Below are 15,759 nucleotides of genomic sequence, written 5' to 3'. Positions count from 1 at the left end.
CACCACCAACAACAACAACAACAAAAATACATAAACATTTTCTTTGTCAATAATCTGTTCTATCAATTATTCACAAAATATATGCTGTCAAATCCAATAGGGAAAAAAGAATAAATAATGTGATAATAATATAGCCAATACTTTCCCATTTTACCTAAAGACAAATAATATTAATCACGGAAAAAAATTATCTAGTCTAATTTCTTTGTTTTACAGATAAGTAAACAGAATACAAAGAGGCTCAATAACTCAATGAAAGAGATCCATTCCAACTCCAGTGCCCTTCCTTTAAATGACACATGACCTTTAAAAATAATGGTTTCAGAAATTCACCTTAAAACTAGGAGATCTCTTCCTCAACAAGAGACTACTGTTAGTATTTGTATTTGCTCAGGGAGACACTAGTATTGCAATAATGAGTTAAGACCCAACTGATTAGAAATATAAAAGTCAAATCAAAGGTTCTCATAAAACATACTATCACCACACATATGGTGAAAACTATAGAATATTCTAAGACATAATCACATAACTGACATTTTCTAACAATCTGCCTAGTGGCAACATAAAGCAAGGTGTAAAACAGAAGGGGATGTGCACATCTAGGGAGTTCAGCATTGAAATGGAAGATGCCTCTTGCAGAGAAAAAAAATTCCTATTGGTGGATGGCTTCTCCAAATGTTTTTTATTCAAAAACAATCTTATTTACAACAATCTTGGGCTCAAAAACACTTAAATGAAATCCACAATGATTCAAAACATATAGTCCAACATATAACAGCTAGTTAATATGAACAACTCATCAAGTTGGTCCATTGGTGTTGCATATGTTGGATGAATTGTTATGAATTTCAAATAACGAAAAAGCAACTAGGGATCAAATGAGCCTATGGAGAGACTTATATAAGACTTAAGTAAGCCAAGCCATCAACAGAATCAGAATGTTTATATGATGTGTGACTATGCCAAATCATCAACAGAATCAGAATAATTGAATAATAATAATAAAAAGAATAATTGAATCAGATAATTCAAAAAGTGATGAAAAGAAGCATGAAAGTTCTAAGTAGGTTAGAGCAATTGAGACTCAGATTGAAATAGAGACTACTAAGCTACCATAAGGATGACTGTGGGCTGTATATAAACTTAGAAAACCACATATTAACAGTATCTTTGTGTTTTTTTATCTTATTAAATACTTCTCAATTACATTACAATTTGGTTCAGGGATATACTAGGAATGTGGCAAGCAACAACATGATTAACATTTCTGGGAGGGAGGAAGGAAAGAAGTCAAATACTTTTGCCATGTTGGGTTGATCCTTTATGGAGAATGTAAAGAACTGCTGTGTATCTGTATGGTTCTGTCATTATTGTTGTTATTTTGAATATGAGGGGGGGGAGGGGAGAATCAAAGAAGAAATAGGACCAATATTTAAGGTGTATAGGATGATAAAAATAGATGACAGAGAAGAGGCAAAACTAGGAAATTTTTAATTTATTTTTGTTTTCTGAGGAAAATGATCTTTGGACTGAAGAGAACGTTTTTGTCTAATTATAAGTTGGTACACAGATAAATTAGAGCTGTGAAAGGTTCAAGTTCAAGGCCAAATTAAATTATTGCAAAGAGCACCTGAAAGAATTGATAGCTGTGACTTCTGGATTATATATCTAGAATGCTCTCCCTTCTGACTTCCAACTTCTAGTTTAAAGGATTTAGTGGACTACAAATTTTAATATAAATCAACAATTTTTGATATGTCCCACCCTCCCAAAAAAGCTGACACTGCTCATCTTGAGTGTATAACAGTAAACTTAAAAACCCCTAGATCATGGTACCTGAGAATCAGTTACAGGCACTAAGTAGACAGTATAAAGAAGAAAAAATTTGGAAAACAGGTGAGATAATGAGTTATTGAAGTCTCTGAAGGTCTGTTAAAAAATAGACTAAACTTGATACACTTAGTCCCTGACAGAAAAACTTTAAGCAATGATAGGATTTCAGAGCCCAGTTTCTATTAAATATAAGAAAAAAATCTTGAAGTTATTTCAAATTGAAGTGGGATAACTTAAGAGACAGCTGATTAATTATAGAAAGAGTATTATCTCAAAAAGATACCTGAAGATCACTTCCATTCATTCATACAATAAACATTTATTAAATCGGGAAGACCTGAGTTCAAACCTGGCCTCAAACACTTACTAGTTGTGTGACCCTGACCCTAAGCAAGTCCTTTAACCCTGTTTGCCTGTTTCCTCAGCTGTAAAATGAGCTAGAGAAGGAAATGACAAACTACTCCAGTAACTTTGCCTAGAAAATCTTAAATGGATATAGCAAAAATTTAAACATCACAATGAAAAATGACAACAATGGCAGCCCTGTTTGTAGTGGCTAGAAACTAGAAAATGAATGGATGACCATCAATTGGAGAATGGTTGGGTAAATTGTGATCTATGAATGTGATGGAATATTATTGTTCTGTAAGAAATGACCAGCAGGATGAATACAGAGAGGCTGAGAGACTTACATGAACTGATGCTAAGTGAAATGAGTAGAACCAGGAGATCAATATATACTTCAACAACAATAATGTATGAAGATGTATTCTGATGGAAGTGGATATCTTCTACAAAGAGAAGATCTAACTCAGTTTCAATTAATCAATGATGGATAGAAGCAGCTACACCCTGTTGGAATCCTTACAAAGTGTTAACTCATTAGAATCTTATATTTTAAAGAAGAGAATACCACAACACCCAAAGAAAGAACACTGGGAAATAAATGTAAATTGTTTGCATTTTGGTTTTTCTTCCCAGGTTATTTTTACCTTCTGAATCCAATTCTTCCTGTTCAATAAGAGAACTGTTCGGTTCTGCACACATATATTGTATCTAGGATATACTGCAACATATTTAACATGTATAGGACTGTTTGCCATCTGGGGGAGAGGGTGGAGGGAGGGAGGGGAAAAGTCAGAACAGAAGTGAGTGCAAGGAATAATGTTGTAAAAAATTACCCAGGCATTAGTTCTGTCAATAAAAAGTTATATTATTTAAAAAAAGAAATTTAAAAAAAAAGAAAAAGAAAAATGACAACAACAATTCAACATGTGCCAGGCATTGTTCCTTATAAGCACTGGTGATATACAAAGAGGCAAAAGTCAATCCTTGCCTTCAAGAAGTTTACAATCTAATAAGGGGAAGAGCATCGTACAAATATATACAAAGAAAACTATATATAGAATAAGTATAAAATAATTAATAGAGGAAATGTACTGGAATAAAAAAGGTTGTGAAACCTCCTATAGGAAGACCCTATAGGAGGTAGGATTTTAGTTGAGACTTAAAGTAAATCATGGTAGTCAGTAGTAGGAGTGGAGGATGAAGAGTATTCTAAGCAGCATGGAGAACAGCCAAAAAGAAAACCCAGAGTTAATAAAATGGAGTCCATGAACTTGTTCATAGATAAGCCAGAAGACCAATGTCACTGAATTTCTGAAGAATACATGTTGGAGAATAAATATAAGAGGACTGGAAAGGTAGGAAAGGGTTATGAAGGGCTTTGAATGTCAAACAGAACGTTTTGTATTTAAAACCACTGGAGTGTATTGAGTAGAAAAGTGACATGATTGCTTTACTTTAGGCTGCAGTGATGTGAAGGAGATTCTCAGATAGATATGGATTTGACTAAATTGTTTCTGATTTTTTTTTTATATCTCTGTAATTTTGTGATTCTGTGACATAGTCAAGAATCACACAGCATGAGAATGTGTGGAAGCATTGCTACTTTTACTTCACAAGTCTAGGAAACAATGTTTATTCATCCATTCAATAATATACTTAAATAAGAGAATAAACCAATATAAAAAAGGAAAGGGGGAATACCATAAACAGGATATTACAATTATAACATGGCATAATGGGTATGGGTTAACCTTAATGTCAGGAAGGCTTAGTTAGAATCAAGTCTCCCCTGAGACATATTGGTTTATGTGACCATGTGATCACTTGACTTTTTAGCACCTTCAGGCAATTCCCTAAGAGACTACCAATCTGCATTGGTAGGGGAAGTTTTCTTCACTGAGCATTCTTAAACCAATAAAATCTTCTGTCTGGCTAAAAAATTAGCATATTGTTCTGTTTTATGTTAATTTCCTTTTTTGGCGTATAAGTTCTAAATGGGGGGAAGAGAGGGAGGAGAAAGGAGAAAGAGAGAGAAGGGGAGACAGGGAGAGGAAGAAACAAGAGGGAAACAGGAAGAGAGGGAGAGGAAGGGAGAGAGGAAGGGAGAGGAGAAAGAGAAAGGGAGAAGGAAGGAAGGAGGAAGGGAAGGCAGGAAAGAGGGAGAGAGGGAAAGAAGGGAGAGGGGAGGGGGAGGGTGCTCCTGTCTCCAGTCTAGTTGAGAAGCATACACACACACACACACACACCCCAACCACACACCACACACTTTTTCCAACTAAACCAAACTTTCCATTAAGGGTGAATAAGATGATGTGTAGTTAATTTTGCTTAATTTTTTTTCTTCTTGTTATTTTTTATTCTTAAATAAAATGGATGGCTCTCTGAGTGGAGGAGAGATATATTTGGAAATAAAGCAGATATAAAAATGAAAGCTATCCAACTTTTTTTTCTTTAAAAGGAAAAGCTACTAACTGGCACTTTGTGAAGTTATCCATGCTAGAATAAAAAGAGATTTGGAAATTCTAGGGTTTTTTGGTATGTTTTTGTTTTTGTTTTTAATGTCTATCCTAGGCTAAAGGTGCCCTTCTCTGAACAACCTTGAAAGTGAAGGTTAACAGTATTGAGCTTGGGATAGCAATCTTTTTTTTGTTCCATTTAGAGCCAAAGTCCTGACCAGGAACATATTGGTACTTCAGTGATTATCTTGAAGCTTGAAACACTTCTCAATCACAGACATTTTAGGATTCTTCTTTACAGCAGTAAAATAGCAGAGATTCCAAAAATTACAAAAATTAAATGCTACCCTCTGACCTGACCTTTCCTTTCCCTCCTTCCCCAAGAAATGCAGATATAATTCTAAAAAAGCCAGGAGGTATACAATATGTAATTCGATTCCTCAACAGTAAGTGCTAAGTGCATATGACCAAATGATTGGGTTACAGTTTCCATAGTGACTACTTCACTTGGCTTAGCTATTTTGGGAATTCAACAAAAGCCCATAGATAGCAGGGGAAAGAAAAAGAAAGGAAAGAAGAAGGAAGGGAGGGAAAGAGGAAGAGAGGAAAGGCTCTCCTTTCTTAGGGAGAAAGGGAGGAAAGGAGGGAAGACAGGAGGAAGGGAGAGAGGGAAGAAATGAAAGAAGGAGGGAGGAAGGAAGAGAACCAGGAAGGGAGAGAGGGAGGAAGGAAGAGAGTGAGGAAGGGAGGGAGGAAGGGAGGGAAGGGAGCAAGGAAGAGGGAAAGGAAAAAAGAAAAAGAGAGAAAGGGAGGAAGAGAGACTCAGAACATATGGCAACTGTCAGCAGCACAAAGGGAGAAATAACTTTGTTTTTTCTCTCATTTTTCTCCATAGGAATGTCTTTTCTCCTAGCAGTTTAAACAAGCACACAGATATTACAAACTATGATGTTCTTCAAAGTCCCCTAAAACAAAATATTCCAGGATTTCCTTTTCCTTCTTTCAATAAGGGCTATTGATATACAGTCCACCATTTTCCTGTGAATTCTCCTGAAGTGACCTTCATGTAAGAACAAGAGCCTTCCCATGATCTTTCTGCTGATCAGCACTTAAGACCAGCTATCCTAAAAAACCCTTCCTCAAGCTACAAGGCTATCTCATAGAAAACAATGCAAAATTAGGTTTAAGCCTTTATCACATTTCATTCAGTAAAGTCTGTAACCTTTTAGATTGGTTGAGACTTTTGAAAGTCAGCATTATTTTTCCAAGGGTGTGTAAATGATTAAGTCAATTCTTTTTCATAAAGATTATTTACTGGGGAAATTTTGTTGTTCAGTTGTTTCAGTCACGTGCAACATTTCATGATTCTATTTGGGGTTTCCTTGGCATGATATTACTATTATTAGTATAGTGTTGCTGTTGTTCAGTCCTGTCGGACTCTTCATGACCTCATTTGGAGTTTTCTTGGCAGAGATATTACAGCAATTTGCCATTTCCTTCTACAGTTCATTTTACAAATGAGGAATAAGATAAACAGGATTAAGCTCGCTGTCCTGGGTCACATAATTAGTAAGTGTCTGAGGCCAGATTTGAACTCAGAAAGATGAGTCTTCCTGACTCTGGGCCAAACATTCCTCAGTGTGTCAACTAGCTGCCCTACTGTAAGAACTAGACTCAAAAAATTTTTTGATACACTCCAAGTAATTCTCCTTAAAACCATCAGCAACCATTGTATATAATGGGGATAACTTAGAAGCATTTTCAGTAAGATCAATAAGATAGAAACAAAGATGCCCATTATCACCATTATTCAGTATTGTACTAGAAATGTTAACTTTAGCAATAAAAGAAAAAGAAATTGAAGGAATGAGAGTAGGCAATGAGGAAACAACTGTTACTCTTTGCAAATGATATGGTGCTATACGTAAGAGAATCAACTAAAAAAATACCACTTGAAGCAATTAACAACTTGAGTGAAATTGTAAGATATAAAATAAATTCATGTAAATCATCAGCGTTTTTAAATATTACCAAAACAAAACCCAGCAGCAAGAAATAGAAAGAAAAATTATATTTAAAATAATTAGACATTATAAGTTCTTAGGAGCCTATTCACCAAGACAAACCCAGGAACTGTATGAACATAGTTACTAATACACTTTTCACTCAAATCAAGTCAGTTTTAAACAACTGGAAAAATATCACTTGCTCATAAGTAGGCCAAGCTAATACAATAACAATGCCAATTCTACCTAAATTAATCTACTTATTCAGTGCCATACCAAACTGCAAAAAAAAGTTATTTTATAAAGCTAGAAAAAGTAATAACAAAATTTATCTGGAAGGATAAAAGGTCAAGAATATAGAGGGAATTAATGAAAAAAATGGAAGAGAAAAAATAGACATACCAGATCTAAAACTATAATATAAAGAAGCAGTCATCAAAACCATTTGGTACTGGCTAAGAAATAAAGTGGTGGTTCAGGGAAAGAAGTTAGGTACACAAGATACAGTAGTCAATGACACACTCAAAATTCACAATTTTGTAATAATTTAATGACTACATGAATTGCTTTGTTCCGACTAACAAACATCATGTAATCACTCAAATATGTTCAACTGTGAAAAAGATCCTAAGGCCAAATAGCCAATTAGCTAATTAATTCAAATCCAATTTGCCACATAACTTTTGTATGACATTTGCTATCATTTTTTCTCTTTGGTCTTCAGTTTTCATATCTGTAAAATAAGTGGGTTAGACTAGAAGACCTCTGAAAACTCTTTGTGTTCTAGACTGATGTTCCTCTAATCTATGATCCTCCATATTTTTCTATGAGAACATCATTGTTTAGGTTAGGATACAATTCCCCTATACTCCCAGTTTGGAGAAAGAGATTAATAGAACTTAGAAGCTCTTTTATAGCACTTTGACATTACAGCAATTTGGTCAGTGTCCCCTATTAAAAGGAGTCTTATTTAAGATCATACCATAGAAATCCAATTTCATTGTATTTGGAATCTTGTGCTAACTAGATTTAATTGTCAGCTTAGAAAATGGAAAAACACAGTAAGTCAAAAGGGGAAAAGAATTTAGTGAATTTTAACACAGAAATTATTGCTACCTCAAAAATGAAGATTCATGACTAGTGTAAGAGCTAATATAGCATAATTTTATATACAACTATTTATGTATATATTTCTATATACACATACACATACAGGAAAGACAAACTCATTTGCAAAATCAGAATAAATAATAAAAATGTATTGTCCTTCATATATAAAGATATATCTACTAATTTACTACTAGACTAGACTTTGAATTGAGAATGCAATAGTGCCAATGAATTTGGTGTAATCTAAACTCATGTCTTCATATCCCCAAATGCTCAGTACAAGGCCTGTCATATAGTATGTGCTTAATAAATATTTGCTAATTGATCGATTGAAATCCACTGGAGCTTACAATTCTCATTTTCCTCTGTGTAACAGAAAATATATTTGTGAAATAACTATCTAAAAACATTACGTGTATTGTGATCTCAAAACAAAGTGGAATTAAATAGCCTATGGAAGACTCAACTTACTTAAATGACCTTAGTTACTTTTTTTAAGGCTCAACTAATTCCTCTATAAAATGAGGCAGTTAGAATAGATAATGTATTTCAAGGTACACATCTTTTGATCTTATAACCTTATAAGGGAGGGAGGGAGGGAGAGGGAGGAAGAGAAGGAGGAAGGGAGGGAAGAAGGGAGGAAGAAAAGAAGGGAAGGAGGGAAGGAGGCAGGGAGGCAGGGAAGCAGAGAGGCAGGGAAGGCTAGATTGTAGAAATTATTCTCTAAAATTAGAACTCATGTATTAAAAAGAACTTGTCAAATTAAACTAATTCGTCATCATGCATTTTTAATCTAGAATCATAAAAATACTTGAAAGTTGTGAATTAAATATTGAATTTATCAAGTACACACTGAATTGGGGAAAAAAACATAGGTTTGAACCAACATGATAATCTTGTTATTCAGTCATAATAATCATATTTTATAAAGTTTTTAATTAACACTTACATATCATCACATTTAAGTCAGATCCATAAGCATGTATTAGGCACTACCACATGCCTGGCATTGGGCTTGTTTTTTGTCCTTTGTTCTCAAAGAGTCACCTGCTTCACTTGCCCCTACAGAGCCATCTGGGTCCAGGGGCAAGATATTAAAAAAGTTGATTGGAGGTAACCCTAGATGATTTAAATGGGAAACCCTGGCCTTTTTAAGCTAAGATCTTACAGTTTGACTGAGGCTATACCCATTCAATGATAAAGGCTAAGTGTACATCTACAAAGAAAAAATAATTTTTTAACATTAAAAAATGGGTGGGTATGTACATACAGTATGCACCATGTACATACATATGAGACAAATCTTTATGTAGTTACCTCTATCTGATGTCTTGAGTCCTATAGTGTCATCAGGAACAGAAAGGTGATCTAAACTGCTGTTTAGGGAGGATGTCTCCTCACTTGACAAAGAGTTCAGAAATCCACTTTCCGATTTGGCAAGGCCATTTTCTGAGGCCTCTGGGAGGGCAGGTGAATGGATCTGAACCATTATGGATTGTCCCACATCTTCAGTGGTAGAGGAATTGTTGACAATATCGAGCCAAGACTGCCTTTCTGGGTAGGCTGCTTTAGATGTGGAAGAAGAATTGTTGGGTGACTTGACTGAACTCTCCAGGGAAGAGAAAGAACAGGATGGTTCATTCAATACAAGTGAAGATGAAGATGCTTCCTGTGGACCCTATTGTTCACAAATAAGAAAAAAAAAATCAACTCCTCAGCTAAAGAAAAAACATCCAACACAAGCTTTTTTAAAATAAATTATATTATCTCTTTTTTATATCACCTACATTTCCTACTATAACTTCATTCCATTTTCTCTGAGTGTCACTCTTTAAAATAATAGAGGAAAAAAAATTTTTAAAGACTATAAAATTGACCAGCATATCAAAAAAGTCTGATGATATATTCCATTTTCTACACTGATGATTCTCCATCCCTTCAAATAAGTAGGGAAAGTTGTGTTCAAGATCTCTTCTCTGGAGCTGAATGTGGGCATTATAATTTCATAGAATGCAGTTTAGATTGTTTTCCAATATGTACTTGTAATGGGCATTTCCCTTTACATTACAAAAGTCTAATTATGTGATTCTGAATGTCACTCAAACTCTAGGCTGCCTCAGTTTCTATAACTTTATAGTTATATTATCTTCTATATCTATATCTGAAATGAAAATAATAATAGTACCAGCTTTCCAAAGTTGCTACGAGGATCAAATAAAGTATCTGTAAAGACTTTGCAAATGTTAAAAGCACTCTATACAATGCTAACCATTGCTGCTGCTACTTTGTACAGTAGAAAGAAAATTTAACTTAGTAATCAGAAAAGGCATGGGTTTTTATCCTTACTCTGACATTTACTAATTGGATGACCTCAGGTAATTAATATAACCTCCTACAGTTTTAGTGTCCTCTTATGTAAAATGAAGATAATAAAACTTCCAGGTCCCACTTTATATAATTATTTCAAGTAATATTTCAAGTAAAAAGTTTCAAGTAATAAACTTTATGGGACTATAGATATGGATTGTTATTACTATAAACATAATGACAGAGAATAATTGTGATTTTTTTAGTCTCATTAATATCAGTAAACTAGGTCTGTACGTTGCTTTTTTCCCCAAATAATTTTGGATATCTTACAACACCTTCTCCTAAAAGCTGAAGAGCTCCATCATCTTCCCTATTAATTGTTGATGTCATTCACCTTTGATGATCTTTTCTTTAATTTTTTGTATTATTTGGAGCATCTCTCAAACAAAATGGTTTGTCTCCATCATTTAATATGCATATGTTGGGAAATTTTTCAGAGAAATATGAAAAGGAAGGAAATAGCAAAGATTGGAGCTAAGTGGAAATAAGTGGTCAATGACAAAGTTGGTCAGAGCAATATGAAGCTTCTACCTTTACAGAATATCTTTCAACAACAACAACTAACATTTGCATAGTTCTTTAAGGTTTACAAAGCTATTTATCAATATTGCCTCATAAAGAAAGTAGTTCCCATTGAGATTAACTTGCAGTAATGAAGAAGTTATTAAGTCACAACTAGGTAGTGCAGTAGATAGAATGTCAGATCTGAAGTCAGGAAGATTCATCTTCCTGAGTTCACATGCAGACACAAACACTAGCTGTGTGAAGCTGGGCAAGTCACTTAACCCTGTTTGCCTCAGTTTCTCATCTGTAAAATGAGCTAGAAAGAAAATAGCAAACCACTTTAGTATCTTTGCTAAAAAACAAACAAACAAAAAAAAAAAAAAACCACGAATGGTGTCAAGATATATTTGATTGGACACAATCAAATTGCTTGGTTCCTCTTAAAAAAGATAGGGGACTCTAAATATATCCTAACAGTGACTTAGTTTCCCTCTAAAATGGAGTGGGCATGGTGTAGTGAAAGACAAGTATTTCTGAAGTCAGAGGACCTACGTTCAAATCTCACTTCTGATATTTCCTATCTGCGTATGCTTAAACAAGTCAATTAATCTCCTTGGTCCTTAACATCTATCTCTATAAAATAAAGGAAGTTGGACTGATTGCCCACTGAGGACTCTCCAAGCTCTAGCTATCTCTATGATCCCTCAGTTTCCAAAACAATTCTGGGCTGAATATCAGATAATTTAGTATAATCCTAATGTAATACATATTGGCTAAATGGTACATCAAAAAATTTAAAAGGTTCTTAACTTGGGGTATGTGAACTTGTTTTTTAAAATTACTTGATAACTACAAAAAATAATAACAACAATTGTATGTTGTTGTAATTATGTAACATAATCAAATATTCTCTTAGCTTATAGAATGTCCTATTACAATTATAATAATTAGCATTCGTATGGCCTATGTACAGGTACTACATTAAATACTTTAGAAATATTTCATTTATTCTTCACAACATGAGGTATGTACTAATATTATTCCCATTTTTCCAATGAGCAAGCTGAGGCAAACAGAAGTTAAGGCAAACAGGGTCACAGAGCTAGGAAGTGTGTGGAGTTGGATTTGAACTCAGGTCTTCCTGACTCCAGGCCCAGTGCTCTATCCACCATGCCATCCAGCAGCTTCTATTATATTTGAATGAGATTGACTTCTTTTGTAATCCCATGTACTTTCTTTTATGCATTCAATAATATTTTTTTCTGAGAAGGTGTCATGGGCTTTACTTGATCATACTTTAAAAGGAGTCCATGACAGAAAAATTTTTAAGAACTTCCGATCTTGGGAGCATTTGGTTAGGAACTTAAATTGATTCATCTTCCTCAAAAAAAAAAAAAAAAAAAAAAAAAAAAAACTTTTGTGTAGATAGGAAAAAATACATCTCTGCATATCTTAGTGGGAAAAGAAGTATATCAGTTTTCTATAAGTCAGGACACTTCAGCACTAATGAGAAATAATTTGCTAAATGATACCACAATGATGTGCAGGAGTTATTTCATGCTAAGTGGAATACCCAAATAACACTCCAATAAAAGCTTATCCATTGGCAGGATCTAGAAAAATTAATTATCAGCAAATATTAAACCATACTTCTGTCTAGCTCAATCCAATGTCATGTCCTGTTGCAAGTTATTTTTGTAGCATACTGTGGCTACATGTTCTACTTCCTATTCTAAATAGAGATCAGGAAAAAGCTTTTCCTGTGGCTCCTACTGATGCTTTTCTCATGTGATGAAAGTAAAGTTTGTTAAGGTTTCAGATTTAAGTACATTAATAATACCTAACATTTATATAAAGTTTGCAAAGAGTTTTATAATGGTGATCTCATTTGGTCCTCATAACAACCCTGGGAGACAGATGCTATTATTATCACCACCATTCTACAGATAAGGAAGCTGACAGAAAGAGATTGGGTGACTAGATCCATCAGGGTCACATAGCCAAAAAGTATCCAAATCCATGTCTGAGATCAACTCTTACTCCAGCTCTACCCACTTATTACCTGTGTAAACACAATCTCTTTAGGTCTTGGTTTCTTTATCTGTAAACTGAAAGGATTGGACTAGATGACCCCTAAGATTCCTTCCAGCTCAAAAGTCTACTATGGTATAAGTACTTTGCTGTTGATGTCATTATACAAAGGACTTAATCTCTTTGAAAATCACTTCCCTTCCCTGTTAAATGGAAATTAAAGTTTTTGTATTGCCTGCTTCATAGGACTATGGTGAGGATCAGACTAATTATGCTTTATGGTGCTGGATAGGTATAACCTAATGTTATTGATTGCACATCTACAAAATGTTAGCAATGTTAACACTCAATGTATTTTAAGATTTGTGGGACTATTTGCATGTGGATACAAAGAGAAAGGGGAGGAAGGGAGGAAAGGAGAAAAGGAGAAAGGGAGGAAAGAAGGGAAGAAGGGAGGGAGGAAGGGAAAGAGGGAAGAAGGGAGAAAAAAGAGAAGGAAGAAGGAAGGGAGGAAGGAAGGAAAGGAAGGAAAGAAAGGAAGGAATGGGGGGTGGGGGTGGAGAAGGGAGTAGGAGGAGAAGAGACTGGGGGAGGGAAGGAATGGAGGGAGCCAGGGCCAAGAAGAATAACAGATGAAAGCAAATAAAGGTAGTGGGGGTCTAGAAAGAAAGAATGCAAATAGGAGGAAAATAAGAGACTAACTTTGTCTGCCAAGGATAAATGCCTATTTCATGTAAATCTATTATAAAAGCAACAGAGAAACATTTACAAAATACAAATTAAATTGGAGCTTAAAGCTTTATAGCTACCAGGTGCCCAGATAGCTTTTAGCCAAATGTTCTTTCCCCAGAAAGGATTCAATATGATTTATTCATTCAAAGCATCATAAACATTTCAGTGAAAAATTTATAAATTACAAGAAAATCTGACTCATCAGAAAAGAGACTAGACATCTGGATTCCTTATGGAATAATGCCTTCATTAAGGGTCAATGATGCATCATCTCCCACTTACTCACTGAACCATTACAACTTTCTCCTTTGGCAGACACACAGAATAATCGATAATGGACTAGTATGGATAGGATCACCAAATGATCTTAGAAAATACTGCATTCAATACCCTCTTTTTACAAAGGAAGAAACTGACTTGCCCGATATAATTTCTTTTTTTACCTCATCTACATATCTAGTAGTAGAATAAATGTGAATGTATCCTACCCACAAGGCTTTGTAACTTAACATGTCCTGGACATCTGTGACAGGCAGGTCTTCCCACTTCTAACCCTATTAACCCTGTACAGTTTCTTCCAAATGTTAAAGAAACCAAAAGAAATTTTAAGTGTAGAATAAGGGGAATATATGACCAATTAAACCTAAAATAATTTTTCCCTCATGAAAATATGGCATCTTTTTTTTTAATTTGACCGGTGCTATTTAAAACCAAATTAGACAAAATTTTTTCACCCTACATTCTCTTGTTTTTAAAACATTTTTTCACAAGTAAATGATACTTCTATTTATTAAAAAAAAAAAAAAAAAACTTGGTTCTACAACCACCTAAAGACAAATTCTTTCCCCTCAAGCTATTTGAAAACATGAAATTGATCTTATGAAAGATTAATCAAACAGAAGCACCATGAGTCTACAATCAGGAAAGCATGAGTCAACATACAAACTGTAGAAGAAATTAGTCAAAGTCAACATAAAGAAAAAAAACAAAAGAGTAACATGAGATTAAATGTAACTAAATGACAAGGGGTAGGAGGCAACACATTTTCCTTCACTGGTTTTTGATCAAATCATTGAATATAAGACTGACAAGTTAATAACTATTTCTAAGACAAGTAGGTGGTGGTAGAACATGAAGCCTAGAATTAAGAAGACCCATCTTCCTGAGTTCAAATCTAGCCTCAGGTACTTATTAGCTGTGTGACCTTGGGCAAGGCTCTTAATCTTATTTGCCTATTTTTTCTCATCTGTAAAATGAGCTAGAGAAGAAAATGACAAACTATTCCAGTATCTCTGCTAAGAAAAAAGTCAGGCACAACTGGAAAAATGAGTGAACAACAATAACTACTGAGCAAAATGGTGTTTATTTGTTTCCTTTATGGTATAGAGGAAAAAACATTAGAAAAAGAGTGAAAAGGGCTTGTTTCTAGTATTAATTCTAGTAATAATCTAATTAAATTCTTCAATGTGCAAAAAGGAGGATTCCCTAAATCTAACCTCACATACTCTGCAACCTAGAAATGCTGGAATCCTCGTTGTTCATTGAACAAAACATTTCATTTCCTGATCCACATTTTTATTGGCTATTCACTATTCCTGAAACACTCTCTCTTCTCATCTCTGCCTTCTAGCTTCCCTTGCTTCTTTCAGTTCTTGCCTAAACTTCTACCCTACATAAGAAGGCCTTCCTTAATTCTGGAAACTCTTAGGAGGCAATCCCCAATATATGCCTTTTATAATTGTTCGTATGCTTTCTCATCCACTGGACCATGAGCTTCTTGAGGAACAGGACTGATTTTTATCCTTTACTTTTGCTTTGTTTTATTTTTTGTTTGTTTTTTTAATTCCCAGCAATTAGCACAGTAACTAGCACATACTAGGTGTTTTACATATGCTAGCTGACTATAAATAAGTTTTTGTGTCAAGATCTTAGTTCCCTCACTATAAAATGAAGGCCATAATTCTTGCCCAATTAATAAAAATAGGGGTATGTTGAAGAGCAAATGAGAAAATGAATATAATGGTTATATGAAAATGTGATATCATTGAGTTGTGTAAAATTGTTGATTAAATAAAGATGACTATGGTTACAATTGTCTAATGGCACAATCATCATTCATTTATCCATCTACTAAATGTGTCACATGCATGCTTTGTTCAAAGATAAAAAGATGACTAAAGCATGGAGACCTTATATTCAAGCTAAAGATAGAATGGATTCAAGGTATCTGATAAATGCCATGTTCCATCAGATTAGTTGGCAATCCCAAAATTAATTTCATCATTTCTCCACCTTGAATTCATTGAAGGGACCAATTATATCATTATGAAAATATAATCAGAGAATAGGGGACTAGGGTCTTATTT

At 34.3% G+C, this 15,759-nt stretch overlaps 1 protein-coding gene across 5 annotated transcripts in view; it reads right to left on the bottom strand.

Moving 5' to 3' along the window:
• Nucleotides 1-15,759, bottom strand: part of IPCEF1 (interaction protein for cytohesin exchange factors 1) — a 203,894-nt gene that overhangs the window by 22,545 nt on the left and 165,590 nt on the right. For all 5 annotated transcript variants that reach the window (XM_031937588.1, XM_031937590.1, XM_031937589.1 and 2 more), the window contains one exon: nt 9,074-9,434. In XM_031937588.1, the coding sequence (XP_031793448.1) occupies nt 9,074-9,434 (361 nt within the window). The remainder of the gene's footprint in view (nt 1-9,073; nt 9,435-15,759) is intronic.

The sequence above is a fragment of the Sarcophilus harrisii genome, chromosome 4, assembly GCF_902635505.1.
Source record: "Sarcophilus harrisii chromosome 4, mSarHar1.11, whole genome shotgun sequence".
Taxonomy (NCBI): Eukaryota; Metazoa; Chordata; class Mammalia; order Dasyuromorphia; family Dasyuridae; genus Sarcophilus; species Sarcophilus harrisii.
The sequence above is the reverse complement of the archived record's forward strand: the minus strand, read 5'-3'. Positions and strand labels throughout refer to the sequence as shown.